Raw genomic sequence first — 16,274 nt, 5'->3', positions numbered from 1 at the left:
TTTTAACCCATCCCAATTAAGCCTATACACGTGTGTGTGTGTCTGTGTGTGTGCGTGTGTGTGTGTGTCTGTGTGTTTGCACCCATGTGTGTCCTTATGCACTTTGATTTCCCCGAAGGTGTTGTTCTCATTAATCGGACCCTATAAAGTGTCGGTGCCGCTCGCTGCGGGTCACCCCGCTGAAGATGCGTGCTGCACTGGCACTCTGGCTGTTCGTCCTCGGCCCCGGCACCGCACAGGACGCCTGTCATCGCTGGGAGGACCTGGACACCTCGGTGGTTCACAAGAGTGGCGATGTCATCCTGGGAGGCATGTTCCCCATCCACTCCAAAGGCGTGGAGGAAGAGCGCAACTTTAGGACGCCTCCAGACCAGAGCCGGTGCAGAGGGTAACGGGGAAGGGAACTTGGGGGAGGGACTGCGGGCTCTGGGCATGTAGTACCGCTAGCTCAGTGGGCTACCATCCAGGTACTACAATCGCGCAAAGCATGCGAAAGGTGCAGCTGATCAAAATGATAATTTTGTTTAGGTTTAACCTGAGGGTGTTCCGCTGGTCCCAGGCGATGGTGTTCTTCATTGAAAAGATCAACCAAGACCCATCTCTCCTCCCCAACATCACCCTGGGCTACCGACTGTATGACACATGCGGTATTGTGGGGCTTTCAGTGAAGACCGCCATGTCTGTCATCTCTCAGCCCCTGAAGAGGATAGGGGGGCAGTGTGGACCCCCCAGCATCTCCCTCATCATTGGTGACTCCGGCTCCACCCTCTCCATGGCCATCTCTAGGGTGCTCAACCTTTTCCGCGTCCCCCTGGTGAGCAGAGCAGACGGAGAGGACTGTAAACATGTCACTTCCTGTCACACTCGATGCTTTCACTCCGACCAACCCCACGTTGTCAGGTCTCGCTTTTCTGTGTGCTCTTTATCTCCAGGTCAGCTATTTCGCCTCCTGTGCCTGCCTGAGCAACAAGCGTAAATTTCCATACTTTTTCCGGACCATTCCGAGCGATGTGAACCAGGCGGATGCCCTGGCACGTCTGGTCAAGCACTTTGGCTGGACGTGGGTGGGCACCGTAGGGGCGGACGACGACTACGGCCGCACGGGCATCGACATGTTCACGGCGGCCGTGACCCGGCTGGGCGTGTGCGTGGCCTATAGGGTGGTCATCCCCAAGATCCCCACGAGAGACAGACTGCAGGAAATGGTTAAGACCATCCGCAGGTCTACTGCTCGGGTGATTGTGGCCTTTGCCATCGAGGAGGACATCCAGCCTCTCATTCAGGAAATCATCCATCAGAACGTTACAGGTAAACAGTGGGTGGCCAGTGAGGCCTGGGTCACATCCACCCTCATCTCCACCCAGGAAAACTTCGCCTCCCTGAGTGGGACCATCGGCTTCGGCATTCGCCGAGCAGACATTCCCGGCTTCAAGCACTTCCTGGAGAGCTTAGAGCCGCTGGCCACACCCTACAACCCCTTTGCCAGGGAATTCTGGGAAACGCAGTTTCAGTGCTCTCTGAACGCGACGGCACCATACGCCTCTACGGCTGAGCTGCCACAGTACGAGAGCATCTGCACTGGCTCCGAAAGCATCAGGGAGACAAACAGCATCTACAATGACGTGTCCCAGCTCCGGGTCACCTACAATGTGCACAAAGCCGTGTATTCTGTGGCCCAGGCACTGCATGCCCTCCTGGGATGCGGGAGGCGCAAGGGCTGCGCAGACCCCCAAGAGCTGCAGCCCTGGCAGGTGAGTACATTGCATATCCCACTAGATGCCTCTAGCCCACTGATTGGCTGAAGCTCCTAATTACCCATGAGGAGGGAGAACCAATTATCCAAATTAAATGACATTAATCCATCCATCCATCTTCCAACTGTTTATCCCAGTCAGGCACACTTGGGGAGGGAATCTGAAGCATATCCCAGGGAGGATCATACAGGATGCTACTCTAAAGTATATTAATATAGAAAAACATTTCAATATAATTATGTTAGTAGAAAAAACCGTTCCAGTAAGACAGCTCATTTTCAGAGCTCATAGATAGTCAGAGTTAGAGAAAAGATAGACAGGATGAAAAGACAGGACTTCCTGCAGATTATAGCATTGTCATCTGTGTGACCATGGAAACCGATGGGATTAAAATCCGTAGGTGGTGCAGTTCCTGAAGGAGGTGAACTACTCCAACTCCTTCGGCGACGTCGTCTACTTCGACGAGAGCGGCGACCCCGTGGGCTCCTATGACATCATCAACTGGCAGAGGGAGGGGACGAGGCCCGTGACCTACGTGATGGTGGGACGCTTCGATGCCACCCTGCCGTTCGGCGAGCAGCTGGTCGTGCGGCAGGCAGACATCGTGTGGCACGGCGGCCGCCGGGAGGTAATGTTACATCAGTACTATGACAGCACCGAAGGGGGGAAGTCAGTGTTCAGAGCAAATGACCGTGCATTAGGGAGCATCATTAGGCAGAAACCGGAGACTCGCTCCCTGTTCTAATCAGCAGCGGATCATGTTTTACTTAATGGTTTTGGCTCCTTTATGTTCCACTGGCTGGGTGTGTAATTTGTATAGACATTGGGGAAGTGATTTTTAAAAGTTAGAGGAAGAAAACAGGAAAGAGGAAAGTGTGTGTGTGTGTGTGTGTGTGTGTGTGTGTGTGTGTGTGTGTGTGTGTGTGTGTGTGTGTGTGTGTGTGTGTGTGTCTCTGTGGTTCAGATAAACATTGCATTGAGGGGATCAAATCTCCCTACTATGTGGTAAAAGTCCAAAAAAAGGATCTTATGCGAACATTTATGCACAAAATGCCACAAGGATGATAAGCCCTGTTTCAGTTTCTTGTTTACAAAATTGTAACAGAAATTTTAATGGACAGCTTTTTAAAAAAAGCTAAAAAAAAAAAACAAAAACTTGTAATACACTTTTGACTTGATTGAGGAATTATAGCAGGATTAATGTGGGACCCAGTCTGCAGTCTAAACAGTGAACAAACGTGTGCGTGTCTGTGTCTGCGTGTGCGCATGTCAGGTGCCGCTGTCCGTGTGCTCTGACACCTGCCATCAGGGCTTCCGAAAGGCCACACGCACAGGGCAGCCGGTGTGCTGCTACGACTGCGTCGCCTGCGCAGACGGCACCTACAGCAACCTCACAGGTACAGCTCCATGAACATCAGCCGCGTCCCTCTGCATCACACCCTGGCGGCTAACCGCTGCACTCTCTCCTCCCAGACCAGGATGACTGCACACCCTGCCCAGAGGACTTCTGGTCCAACGTGAAGCGTGACGGGTGCATCGTCAAGGAGACCGAGTTCCTGTCCTACACGGAGGTCTTTGGCCTGACACTGGCTGCAGTAGCCATCCTGGGCGCGGTCTGCACAGCAGCTGTGGCAGCCATCTTCTCGTGGCACAGGGACACGCCGCTGGTGCGCGCCAACAACTCAGAGCTGAGCTTCCTGCTGCTGTTAGCGCTGGCGTTCTGCTTCTTGTGCGCCCTGGCCTTCCTGGGCCGGCCCTCGGCCTGGTCCTGCCGGCTGCGTCGCACAGCGTTTGGGCTCAGCTTCGCGCTCTGCCTGTCCTGCTTGCTCAGCAAGACTCTGGTGGTGCTGATGGCCTTCCGGGCCACGCTGCCGGACAGCAACGCGGCCCGCTGGTTCGGGCCCACACAGCAGCGGCTGGGTGTATTTGCCTGCACTGCGCTGCAGGGGCTGCTGTGTGGGGTGTGGCTGGCTGAGGCCCCGCCCTACCCAGTGAAGAACACGTGGCTCTACCGTGACAGGATCATTCTGGAGTGCCACCTGGGCTCGCTGGCTTTCTTCTGCTGTGTGCTGGGATACATTGGCTGCCTGGCTGGCTTCTGCTTCATCCTGGCTTTTCTGGCCAGGAAGCTGCCTGACAACTTCAATGAAGCCAAATTCATCACCTTCAGCATGCTCATATTCACTGCTGTCTGGATCACCTTTATCCCAGCTTATGTCAGCTCACCTGGGAAGTTCACTGTGGCTGTCGAGATATTTGCCATTTTAGCTTCCAGTTTTGGTCTGCTTTTCTGTATATTTGCTCCCAAATGTTACATTATCATCTTTATGCCTGAAAAGAATACTAAAAAACATCTCTTATCTCAGCGAATGGCAAAATAATTTGCCTGTCTGGCATCCAGACTTTTAAAGGAGATTTGATTTTGTGTGACTTATGATAAAACAATGGTTTTGTTTGCTAGTATGTGCTGGTAATAGATTTTGTGTATTTCCATTGCGGTTTCCTGTGGCGTTTGCGGGATGCCAAATCACCACCAGGGGGTGCTAAAGCCCTAGAATGCAATTTTGTGTGCAACCATTGCCTGTAGAATCTCTGTCTGAAGTACTCTTCCCCTGTAGATTGAATGCAAATGAGCAAATAACTGAATCAAAATATTTGTGATTCCTGTAGGAGCCGGTTATTAAATAATGCCTTAGAGTTTGTCTTTGTGTGGAATGGAGGTGACAGCTATCAGCTTACTATTGCTAAATTACTCAGAATGGGACAGATTCACAATAAATTTTAAACTGGCTTCTCGCTGTTCTGTTTTGGAGTTATTGACCTTCCCGTTCGACTCTGTGATCACCTATTTATGTTAATCCAGTCAAAAAGTACCATCTAAAAGCTGCCCTTTGTATTGGAGCTACAAAGGTGCCCATTCAAAAGAAAATGACAACGAAGAATGTGCAACAGAATTGCTGTGGGACTCATCAAAGCTGAAAGGGCTGCGCTGGGCACATTACACCTAGATACACAGGTACACCCCGCTATTCTTACGGCAATGGGCTCATAGAGGGGTACTGTACTTTTATAGCTAATAGTCTAATTGCATTCTGTCAGGCTGTGGCCATATAATCCCATTTACAACTTCTCCGGTGCATTGCTTTGATATGACGCTAGCTTATTTACATTTACATTGGCCCTAGAACACTCTACGCATCAGTCTCTGGCATTTCTCCTAATGATTTTCCTGAATGAACTCCCTGCAAACAAGAACAATTGCATCATTTATAAAGATTCCCCATTTCCCCTTTTCATCGGTCCTGAAAATTTGAGAGCGGTTGTTTTCGCACAGTGAAAGGTCTCCTTTTTCTTCCTAGGGTGTGAAGTCTGACCGAGTGTTCATGTTTCAGACATCCAACACCGCACTGTGTGGTGATTAATGGCTGGTGACATCCCTGATTGGTTAATTACCCAGTGGGACAACATTACGCTGCTTCAATTTTAGGAGCTTGTCTCTCTTTCCAAATGCGACTGGGCCACATCTCCTTCCCCTCCTCACTCCTCTGACCTTCCTTCAACTGTAGGAGATGCGGAGAATCTGTGTCACGTGCGAGAAGAGCACAGCCCCACCGTTTGTCCTCTTTGGGGGCCTTTCGGGCTTTAGTGACACTGAGAGCCCCACCCACACACGCAGATTACATTCCAGCTCCTGCCAGATCTACACCAGGGGCAGTTTGGCTTCACAATGGGGTGATTCAGAGAAGCTCAGAGAACACGCTGTTCTACCTCAGCTCGCTGGGAGTCTTGGCCCTGGTCACTGACACTGTGGCCCAGTGGTCTCCCTGTTTGGGGAGCACTGTGGGGGTAACTGGACCTGGTAATACCCACTGGGAGATAAATATCTGGGCTGCACTGACTGGGATCAGCACCCTTCACGGGGGGTTAAGTGATTCCCACACAAGCCAAACAGTGGTACAACAGTTCTGACTGCAGCTGAGAGCTGTCAGGGTCATAGAAGCAACTCTGACGCCGGGTGATTGATTGACATTTATTTACGTTGCAATATATTTAATAAACATAACATGCCAAAATGACACACGAAAAGCAGACCATATTCACGATCCAGATAAACATTCAAACAAGATTTTTTTTACATTTAACTGACATTTTTATCATGGCAATGAGCTTCTAAGAATCATTGATGCTAAAACTGAATAAGTAATGAACAGTGTCCTTCACAGACAGCTGTTGGGTTATATATCAGCCTAAAGAGTCACATGTGGATGAGCAAAGCAGCGTTTCCATCTATGGGAACTTTTTAATATCCCTTCCTTTCATTTCGCCATCATGCTCTTCTTTGTGTTTTTTTCTGGCTTCAGTAAAATGATGTAACACTTTGGGGCAAAGATGCACAGCAGGAGGCCAAAGCTGGAGGCCAGGATGGCGAAGATCTCCACGGCGACCGTGTACTTCCCCGGCGAGCTGACGTAGGCGGGCACGAAGGCCACCCAGACGGCGCAGAAGATGAGCATGCTGAAGGCGATGAACTTGGCCTCGTTGAAATTGTCCGGCAGCTTCCTGGCCAGGAAGGCCAGTAGGAAGCAGACGGCGGCCAGCAGGCCGATGTAGCCCAGGGCGCAGCTGAAGCCCAGGGCCGAGCCCATGGTACACTCCAGGACCAGCTTAGAGCTGTGGCCTGTGTTCTTAGACGGTAAGGGAGGGGCCTTGGCTAGCCACACCACGCAGATCATCACCTGAATCAACGTACAAAACAAGAGTCCCATCCGCTGTTGGGCAGGGCCAAAGTAGCGCATGATATTGTTACCTGGTAACGTGGCCCTGAAGGCCACCAGCACCACCACCGTCTTACTGAGGACGCAGGAGATACAGAGGACAAAGCTGATTCCGAATAGGGTGTGACGCAGCCGGCAGGACCAGGCCGAGGGCCGGCCCAGGAAGGCCAGGGCGCACAGGAAGCAGAGCATCAGCGCCAGCAGGAGCAGGAAGCTCAGCTCTGAGTTGTTGGCGCGCACCAGCGGCGTGTCCCTGTGGCGGAAGAACATGGCCGTGATGGCAGCTGTCAGGGCGGCCCCAGTCACAGAGAGCACAGTGAGGGCGACACCCAGGGTCTCGCCAAAAGACAGGAACTCCACCTCCTTCAGCACACACTCTGTGTGCAAGCTGTTGGACCAGAATCGTTCCGGGCACTTCGTACACTCAGTGGACCCTTAAATACAACAGCAATGGAAAAGTGTGCGTCAGAATTAAATAACACATTCCCCAGTTTCCCCTAGCATCAAGTTGTGCCAGTGCTGTTCACTGGATTAAGGCTGAAAGCTGAACTGGTCTTCAGCGTTAGGTACTGCTGGAGAAGGTTAGGGACCAGTGACACCTGTTTGGTTGCTGACGTGCCCATCTGCGCAGGGCAGGCAGTCAAAGCAGCAGACAGGTTTTCCTCTCTGGAGAGCTCTCCAGGTACCTGGGAGACAGGGCGCGCTGCACTGAGACACGGGCACCTGTGGAGACAACAGGCCACACACCTGTCACCCCCAGCCCCACTGAGGTAGCAGGCAGATGAAAACCAACGCTAAGCCTCCCAGGCAGTAAAGAGGGCGCCTGCAGTCACATGCTTCAGGGTGACCTTCCAAGGCACTTTTGTTTGTTATTCCTGGACAGCGGCCCTATTAATGATCACCTCTGGCATCGCACGGCGTCTGAATTCATTCCAGAACTTTCCCACAGGCTACGCACTCCTTTTCGTGTACGTCGCACTGAAAGGCTGTAATTAACACGCTGGCATGGTCTAATCGCTAGTGAAATCTGTCATATTTTTAGCACACACTCGCACACAATGCCGGGTCTATGAGTGATCGCCGTCTGTGGGACCGAGGCGTCCATCAGGAGCCTGGCTCCGTGGGGTCGGAAGGGGGGCGGAAAATCCCAGGAATCTGAATATTAACGCCAGAGATTTGTGGTATGTGAACTAAGGGCTGCCCACCGTGAACTTTCAAATTAAAGCACAGGAGAGGCAGGGCATGGTGGGTCACTCACCTCCTTTTGGGAGCCACCCCAGAGCACCTTCTTCACGTCGAACTGGAACGTGCTCCGAGAGCCGTCCACAGAGTCAAACTGGCCCACCTTGACGAATTCCACCCGGTCCCCGGGTCCCCTGTGCCAGTTAATGATGTCATACGATGGCATCGGATCACCGTTCTCATCAAAATGTACCTCCTCCCCAGCAGGTGTGGTGAAGTTTACGGCTCTGAGGTAATGAAGGAGCTTCCGGGAAGAGGAGGTCAGGAAATGGACATATGTCACAGAGAAGATCAAGCACAGAACACATGTTAACCACATGCTGTGGACACTCCATATACTTTACTCTGATACATATACTCCATTATACTCCATTATACTCCTGATACAGAGTACAGCAAAAATTGGGATGCAACTTTACCTGCCATGGCTGCAGCTTACTAAGATCAGGGCACTGCTTATTCTCAAAGGGCCCTTGACCTGACTGGCAGCTCAGCATGTTATGCAGGGCGTGAGCGATGGTGTACACGGCCTTGTACACGTTGTAGGAGACCCGCAGCTGTGACACATCCGTGTAAATGTTTTCCACTAGATCCAGCCTCTCTGTTCCTGAGCAGCGGGATCTGGTTGATGCCAAGTGAGACTGTTGGTCCTCCAGGGAGCACTCAAACACGGCTTCCCAGAATTCCCTGACAAACGGATCAGCGCCGGATGAATTGGGATGAAGCCGGGTCAGGAAAGGCCTGAGCCCTTGGATGTTCCCCCTTCGCAGAGCGAAACCGATGGTGCCGCCCAGTGAGGCCATGAACTGGGGGGCAGAGAGCAGGCTGGATGTGACCCAGCCCTCTGTGGCGATCCACTGCTTCCCTGTGATGTTCTGCTTCACTACTTCACTGAGCAGGGCATATATGTCTGGGGTGATGGCGAAAGTGACCACCACCTGGGCAGAGGACTGCTTAATGACGTCCACGATGCGAGCCATCCTCCACTGCGAGTAGGACTTGGGGATGAGCTCGGAGAATGCCAGGCACACCCCGGAGCTCTGGAGCTCTCGCTGCAGCAGAGCGACGCCTGACTTCCCATAGTCGTCATCTCCAGCCACCACGCCCACCCAGGTCCAACCCAGCAGGCGAAGCAGGCGAGCCATTGCACGCACCTGGAAGGCGTCGCTGGGCACCGTGCGGAGGAAGGTGGGGAACTTTCTCCAATCACTCAGGCATGCACAGGAGGCAAAGTAACTCACCTGGGGGGGTGGATCACAAAGCTCCAGTTAGGAACTAAACTAGTAGCGTCATTAAATAATATCTCAGTGTTAACTAATGCTTAACACTGTCACCAGAAAATATCAGCAATGTAATTATCATTACACAGACACAGACTGTAGCTGATGAACACGTAAAATGCAATAACATAGAAGCCCCCAGATGGAAAACGGGGAGGCCATATTTGAATGGGCGCTTCATGCGATCCTGAGTCTGAATAGAATCTGCAATTGGCCCGGGAATAATTAGTTATTCGCTCACCAGTGGGATGCTGAAGACACTGAGTGTGCGGGCGATGGCGATGGAGGCGGAGGAACGGGCGTCCCCAATGATGACGGGCACAGCCGCGGCGCCGCTGCACGTCACGTGGTCCTGCCCCATCACCAAAGCCAGGGAAGCAGCCAGCGTGGTTCCCTCGGCAAGACAGCTGTCGGCTGCCGCATAGCCCAGAGTCAGGTTAGGCAGCAGGGTTTGGCTGCGGTTGATCTCCTCCACGGCAAAGATCATTGTCTGCAGCCAGCGGTAAGAGCGCAGGTCGAACCTGGGGGAGCGACAGAAAGAGGAGAAAGAAAACAGCATTGTTTAGCATCAGCACTAGCATGCGCGCCATGCAACATAATGGCAAGAATTCGCTAGTAAAATGAGATGTTTTTACTTAGTTTGAGATATTATGCTGTACTCATGTGTCAGAGACAGACTGTGGTTCTCCACAGCGGTTCTCCATAGCGGTTCTCTCACTCAAGGCATTTGGTGGCCACAGCTCGCCGGGTGAAGAGCTGGTCGGGATCGGGGGCCCGCATGTGTACGGGGAACAGGCCCCCCATGAGCAAGTCCCCGTGCCGGTGTAGCACCCCCGAGGGCGGGCCGCCCATCGCCCGACAGGCCCCGTCCTCCAGTGCGTGGGCGGGGAGCAGCCAGAAGCACAGTAGGCACAACCAAGCAGCCGGGCCCATCTGGCAGGATCGAGACGTGGAGGGGCACACCTGCTTATGTACGCCGCGGGCGGCCTGGCATGTAAAACAACAAGCCGTGCGTCGATTCGGCCGAGCAAGCAGCAACGTGCAAGAAAATTGAGGTGTCCCTAGTGGAGGGCAGATAATCGGCGCCCCGCACACACAGAGGAATCCCGCTATTGTTGTTTTTTCACCCAGACCTCCTTCGCCGGAGGACACTGGGTTCTTACAGCCTTGGCAACCCGCTTTGTTTACGATTCACTCCGGATTCGCCATCTTTTTTTTATGACGCACCGCTTCCTGACAGATGCTGATGTTTAACGATGCTGCTGGCCCCTGCCTTCCAGCACGGCGATAAAATTAGGAAACAGCAACACGGAAAACCACAGAACATTGGGCATATGGCTGGAGACCAGGATGCTCTTCCTGGGTTTAACCCAACAAGAAAAACCGAATTAGCGCCATCAAACCATCTAGAGAAGTGACACAAGCAGCAGTAAGGCAATGAAATTAGCTAACAAGCCGGCTCTGACCTTAGCTTAGTGCTAATCCCCTTCTCCCGGGTAATTCTGGGAACTGCAGGGGAGTAATGGAGGTGCGCTCCATCTGTACTTTTATCACCGACCTGCAGCTTCTTTCCCATTTCCATTTCAGCACTGTGATTTAAAAATGGGCCTTTCTGGTCAGGACTGCAGTTCCTCTGCTATTGTGTAGGCTTTGTCTGAGCCTGCCTGTTTGCATGTACGTGTCTGTGTGCACATGTTTGTGTGTGATGGACCATTTTCACGGCCCTGGGCAAAACGCAATGGCGTAATTGCTAGTTAATGTGTCTGTTTTGCAGCGGCCCTGAGACAGGGAAGATCTAGCCCCCCCACCCCCAACCCTCCCCGCACATTGCTGATTATAGTTATTGTGTTACTATTGTTTGTCTGGCGGCGACTTACTCAACAATATAAGGTCCTATTTGTTCAGAGTTGACTCTCAGCCTGAGAGACCAGCCGTCCCACTAATGTAGATTACAGGACGGTCATTGATTCAGCTCTGGTTACATTGCCTTCCACGCTGTTCCACTGGTGTGACTGAATGGGACCAGCAGAGATCATATAACAATGAAGCTGGCAGCTGTATGCTTCCTGTGTGCTCTGTAACCTGACTGATCTGACAGTTCAATGAGGGCTTTACCCAATAGCTCCATTACCTGCCTGCAATGGCAACTCCATAACCTCCCGTTCAGACTCTTTTGCACGATGAATCAGTCATAACTAACTGATCCAGTGCTTCACTCTGGGGATAAAACACAATTTCCGAATAAAAAAAAATAACACCCGGTGGATCTAAAAGGCGTGAATCTTTATGTTTAGCAGCATAGATTGCAACTGGAGACAACTGTTGCTGATAGTATTTTCATGTGCTCACTGTTCTAATGAAGGTGATACATCTTCATGGATGCATTCTCTTGTCAGCTGGTAGATTCTACCATGATTCATTTGGCCTGCAAAATAGTCCTAGTTTCTGCCAAGAATCAAGTTAGTGTAGCAAGGAAGTGGGAGCGCAAGTCACATTCTCATATGACACTTCTCATATAGGACACACATTACACAATAAGCATCTTTGTAATCTATGAAGCACATGACCTCATTCCGGTATTCCTGGGTAATTTCAATTATCCGCTATGCATTGGCCATGAAGTCTCTTATTCCTTTGCCTTTCTTGAATCCAGCTTGAACATCTGAAAATCTTCACCCTGCATTCTACATTGCCCGGTGTTTGGGGTCTTACAGGCATGCAACATGAGGTCAATTGTCTGTTACGTCTCCATTCTCTGGTATTGGAATTAAGCCAGTCTCTTCCAGTCTGTTTTCTGGATTTGTTAGAATAATTATCTCAACATTTTAATTGTTCTTCGGGTTGCTTGCGATATTTCTATTGAGATGCCATATATCCCCGTAGCTTCATTTACAGCTCATCTGATCTCACGGCCAATCTGACCCCCCTCTTCCATTACTGAGGGTTCTTCCATGTATCCGACCTCATTAAATATATCTTGACCGTTGTTGTCATCTTCGCCATACAAGCCTTCATTGTGTTCCTTCCATCTTCATCATTTTTCCATTGGTTTTTATTTCTCCATTGTTGTCATTCAGCAGGCCCACTTGAGGTTGGAACCTCCTTTTACACCCCCCCCCCCCTTTAATGTCCCTCCGAGACTATTTCTGTCACTTCTGTGAACTATATAATTAGCAGAAACAGGTCAGATGCATTTTGTCGGCCTGTTCAACTGACACACGAAGAACAATGGATTTCACCTCCCACTGGCATGGACACAGCATAGAAGGTCAGCTCACACTGAGATATGAATTCGGGCCAAAATCATTCTGCGCCCCACACCCCTCCCCTTTCACATCCCGCATCCCAAAAGTGGAATCTGCCAAACAATTCACAAAAAGTATCAAATAAGATGTGAGAAACGGCAAAATCTTGATCGGGCACCACTTTCATCAGCCATCCAGCAATCTTGCAAACCTCCTGCGAAGGACGACACTGTCCCAGATGGAGTCCTTCAGAAACATCGTAGTCCTGCTGGAAACACATGCGTGGAGGGCTGGCTGACTTCAAAGTTCAGGTTTTACACAGTTAACACTGCAAAATCCCTTCTAGCAGGATGCGATCCATGTGACAAGTTCGTTTTTTTAGTATTTTGATTGTGACGCTCATACGAGGCAGGTGACCGTAACCCTGCAGCCTCATGACTTGACCTCCTCTGCAGCAGCCACCCGGATGGAGTTTTTCTGACGTGACGGCACTTCTGAAAAAGAGTGCAAACAGCTGCGGGGCTCTGGCCGCTGCCAACATTTCGGCTTTCCCCTGTGGGAGGGACCACGGCAGGCCTGCGGCAGACAGATGACACGTGTGTGTCTATAGTGTGAGTTTTCTTATAGGTTGATGGAAATTGTGTATGTTTACGTATGTGTGTGTGTGTGTGTGTGAGTGTGTATGAGAGAGCATGTGTGAAAAGTAAGAGAGTGTGTGTCTTTTGTTTACGTGTATATATGCATGTGTACGCACAGCTGTTCCTAGAAGCACAGAGACACATTTAGGAAAGGGGCCGGGGACACATTCCTGAGCTCCTTTATTAATTCATCCTGTGTGGATCGCCCCTGCAGAGTGCCCAGGGTGCCTACGAACCCAATCCAACCGAAACACGGAATCGAACGAATGGCGCAGGCAGGTAGGTCTCTGTCTGATGATGACACCATTCTCAGCTAAAAATTGCGTGGATAGCTTGAAACCAATAGGGTGGATAGCGATACACAGCAGGTGAGATGCCTACGGGTACCACTTTGCATGCTCAGGGATGTTTGTCTCAAGAAAACATTAAGCTGATACCCAAGTACCATCAGCTAAGTCGAATGGAAGTATTTACATGAGTTCTTAGTGACTCGAGGCTGTAAATGTTTTATACCTTTTCACGGGAAGGCGAATGTGATACACTGAGTTCTAGATTCATTTATATGATATTTGTCCATGTTGACAATTCAATAACTCTTCAAGGACCCCAGTAACAACAAAATTCTACATTTTATAACATATGCAGCTTACACAAGGCAACAATGGCAGAACTGGGGGGTCACCAAATGCTTTATTCAGGTAGAAGAAGATCAAAGTTCATTCATTCCCAGAAACATTTGTATGTAGAGCACACAGGCAATATGTTTGTCTATGATATTACTGGCTTTACTACATGAACAGACACCAGAGGGAAACTTGTATCCTACTGATTAGACACACTTGTTTTTAGGTGGAGCTTTGCAGGGGACTGAGATGAGGCAAAGAGTTCGGACATTTATATTTGCAGACAGTCCAGGGTCTCAGAAGTGATATCTGGGAGGTTTATTCCAGAATTCAGATGGAGAACATGCTGCAACTATAACATGTGGAAGGAGGATGAGGACGACACTCAAGGGACAAACCCTAAGCCACACATCTGAGAATCTGACGATTTCTTGATTTTTTCTTCTTCCGAATCGGGAAACTTCTCAGGCTACTTATTTGCAGTGATTATGAAAGATTCACTGCAACACATGCCGTCACACTGTACTCAGAAAACCAGGCAACCTTGTTCTTATCAGGGTCTAACGCTTGTGCTTAGGGTCTCCTGCTTTAAGGTTTTTTTGTCCCAAACTGCAGGTCAATTGGACGTCTCTCGTCTGGTGGTCCCAGCACTGCTTATGCTTGGCTGGATTGTGGGATGTGCAGTAGTTGTGTACTGGGTCTTCAACTAGGTTAGTGTACCACCAACATTGTGAGATTGAATGACAAGCTCATTATATAGCTAATAGCTTCTTTGAAATAGTTCATTTCAAAGAAAAAACATAGTAAATCATATTAAATTACTTACAGCTCAAGTTTAATACCTTATTCAAGGTTTTAACATGTATTTAACCTGTGTAATCAGGGGCCTGTACTACGAAGCCGGGTTACTGGCTTATCGGGGTAACTTCTCGGATTTAAGGTACCACAGTTTAAACGGACTTCGTATTCATTCACTTACATTTTGCCCAGACTACCTTAAATCCGACAAGTTACCCTGATAAGCCAGTAACCCCACTTCGTAGTACAGGCCCCAGGTGTAGGAATCTGAATCCAACTGCTTTTCGTGTAAATGTATCCTCTTTTCACAGGATAAAGAAAAACATTAAGAAGTGGCGGAGGATATAACACATTATGGGCTGAAGACAGTTCTTAACCTGTTGACGTTGCTGTGTGTCTTTCCATGTGTATGAACATGCGTGAATCTTTCATAAAGTTCTTTTGTAGCAGTAAGCCGCCATGGTCCTGGTCGCGGAAATGGAATGCTAGAGACGCCTTCATCAGTTTTGGGACAGGGTGGTGATTTGGCTCACTTCCAGATGTTTCTGTCTTGGGAAAATGGCCCATTTGTCACAAGCCTGGCCCTGGTGACAAGGGAGGCAAATACCACACGTGTCTGCAGGGGCTCATGAGATATGGAGCAAACCAGCTGTCGCGCCATTTTTCCACTCCGATTTCCCAATATCCTCTCCTGCCTCCATGCATGTCCTGTGCACCTGGATGCCATTATAGTGAAGGGGACACTGGAAGTCAGCTCCTCTTGAAGGTCATTTGAGGCTTGCAGGAAAGCAGTGTTTCCCTGGCTGTAAATGTAGTCCTGATGCATGTGGTTGTTTTCCATCTTTAATTCCACAGACTGTCAGCACCATAAACAAGCACCCCATAGAGCAATAAAACAAACAACTGGGTATGATATAACTGTCAGTGACTTGTTAGAAATGTTTAATTTCCCATGCCTTGATTTTTAAATAAAAATATGAAAATGGAGGACATTATGTCAGCTGGCTCACTACGAAATCAATTATATGGAGAAAATGCCACATATTTATGGATGGACATCACATAACTGCTTATGTCCCTGTGCTGCCCCGCCCCCCCCCCCCCCCCCCCCCCCAACCCCCAACCCCCAGCAACATTCCTGTCTTGCACCTTTACAAACAGCCTTTGGGAAACTAACCAATCAGATCATCATGCTAGAGAGCGCGATCGCGATGAGAAACAAACTAGCCAATGAATTTACAGTATCTGAAAAATTGCGCTTTGGTCGCTCGAGACTGTATCAGTGAAAGACGACATTTCCAAGTATTAAAAAAAAAACCAAAACCAATCGTGTTGTTTAGTACATTTTGAACTGGAAAGACGCGACACTGTGTAACGGTCGAAACTTTCCATAGCCTGTTAATGACCGTCAACCCAAATAGGCCGTCACTCTCAGCAGAGCCTTCGAAGAACCAGCTTGCAGCGTTTTTCGTAAACACTGCGAGCGGAAAGAAGGTTGACGAGGTGAGCAGATGCGGTGTCACCGAGTAAGTACAGCGTTACGTGATATGACCACAAGGTGGCAGCTTTTAGCTCACTGCTGCGGGGCTGCCAGCTCTGCACTGACGTGACACACATGCTTACGCAAAGAATCTTACGGCAATCTGTATCATTCTACTATAAACCTAAAATTAGCTACATCAAACGCCTCGGAGTAGTTTGCAAACCCTACAGACTATTTGCAAGGTAGTGAAACTGTTACATACACGTAAATGAGTGTGCAGACTTGACTCGAATTGAAAATGTCACGACAGCCAGTTGACCAAAGTTGGAAGCCCTGATTCAAATAGCGGTTTTGTTGCTTCGTTTTGGTCGTCTTGCTTTTGTAGAAATGCCACGACATACTATACTTGTTCTACAGCTTTCTATAGGCCTACATA

The 16,274-nt window shown here is 49.7% G+C and overlaps 3 protein-coding genes across 4 annotated transcripts; 2 read left to right on the top strand and 1 right to left on the bottom strand.

Annotated features, from left to right (window-relative positions):
• The first annotated feature begins 15 nt into the window (after positions 1-15).
• On the top strand, positions 16-4,544 carry LOC125712176 (extracellular calcium-sensing receptor). The gene is made up of 6 exons (XM_048981945.1): positions 16-388; positions 529-814; positions 933-1,751; positions 2,155-2,382; positions 3,028-3,151; positions 3,228-4,544. The coding sequence occupies exons 1-6, from the start codon at positions 186-188 to the stop codon at positions 4,133-4,135; spliced, it is 2,568 nt and encodes an 855-aa protein (XP_048837902.1). The 5' UTR covers positions 16-185; the 3' UTR covers positions 4,136-4,544.
• A 1,226-nt stretch (positions 4,545-5,770) lies between these two features.
• Positions 5,771-10,168, bottom strand: LOC125712370 (extracellular calcium-sensing receptor-like). 2 transcript variants are annotated; one of them, XM_048982331.1, is made up of 6 exons: positions 9,770-10,168; positions 9,293-9,572; positions 8,191-9,012; positions 7,788-8,015; positions 7,129-7,252; positions 5,771-6,963 (listed from the first exon to the last, which is right to left on the bottom strand). In XM_048982331.1, the coding sequence occupies exons 1-6, from the start codon at positions 9,982-9,984 to the stop codon at positions 6,071-6,073; spliced, it is 2,562 nt and encodes an 853-aa protein (XP_048838288.1). In that variant the 5' UTR covers positions 9,985-10,168; the 3' UTR covers positions 5,771-6,070. The 2 variants fall into 2 exon arrangements, with proteins under 2 accessions (XP_048838288.1, XP_048838289.1); XM_048982332.1 differs by having other exon boundaries at positions 9,687-9,823.
• A 2,605-nt stretch (positions 10,169-12,773) lies between these two features.
• LOC125712414 (sarcoplasmic/endoplasmic reticulum calcium ATPase regulator DWORF-like) lies at positions 12,774-15,350 on the top strand. Its single transcript, XM_048982446.1, has 4 exons — positions 12,774-12,907; positions 13,149-13,213; positions 14,173-14,267; positions 14,667-15,350. Exons 2-3 carry the CDS (start codon positions 13,201-13,203, stop codon positions 14,265-14,267), a joined length of 108 nt encoding a protein of 35 aa, XP_048838403.1. The 5' UTR covers positions 12,774-12,907; positions 13,149-13,200; the 3' UTR covers positions 14,667-15,350.
• Positions 15,351-16,274: the final 924 nt, after the last annotated feature.

The sequence above is a fragment of the Brienomyrus brachyistius genome, chromosome 17, assembly GCF_023856365.1.
Source record: "Brienomyrus brachyistius isolate T26 chromosome 17, BBRACH_0.4, whole genome shotgun sequence".
Classification (NCBI taxonomy): Eukaryota; Metazoa; Chordata; class Actinopteri; order Osteoglossiformes; family Mormyridae; genus Brienomyrus; species Brienomyrus brachyistius.
Note: the sequence above shows the minus strand (reverse complement) of the source record. Positions and strands in the feature narration are given on the sequence as shown.

Bases quoted from the DNA above. Each gene is read 5' to 3' on its own strand.
- LOC125712176 (XM_048981945.1), top strand. From the start codon at position 186: ATGCGTGCTGCACTGGCACTCTGGCTGTTCGTCCTCGGCCCCGGCACC. The intron at 815-932 runs GTGAGCAGAGCA...CTTTATCTCCAG, and splicing joins ACCTTTTCCGCGTCCCCCTG to GTCAGCTATTTCGCCTCCTG. The intron at 2,383-3,027 runs GTAATGTTACAT...TGCGCATGTCAG, and splicing joins GGCACGGCGGCCGCCGGGAG to GTGCCGCTGTCCGTGTGCTC.
- LOC125712370 (XM_048982331.1), bottom strand. From the start codon at position 9,984: ATGGGCCCGGCTGCTTGGTTGTGCCTACTGTGCTTCTGGCTGCTCCCC. The intron at 9,013-9,292 runs GTGAGCGAATAA...CCACCCCCCCAG, and splicing joins GTGTCTTCAGCATCCCACTG to GTGAGTTACTTTGCCTCCTG. The intron at 6,964-7,128 runs GTGTCACTGGTC...GTTGTATTTAAG, and splicing joins GCACGTCAGCAACCAAACAG to GGTCCACTGAGTGTACGAAG.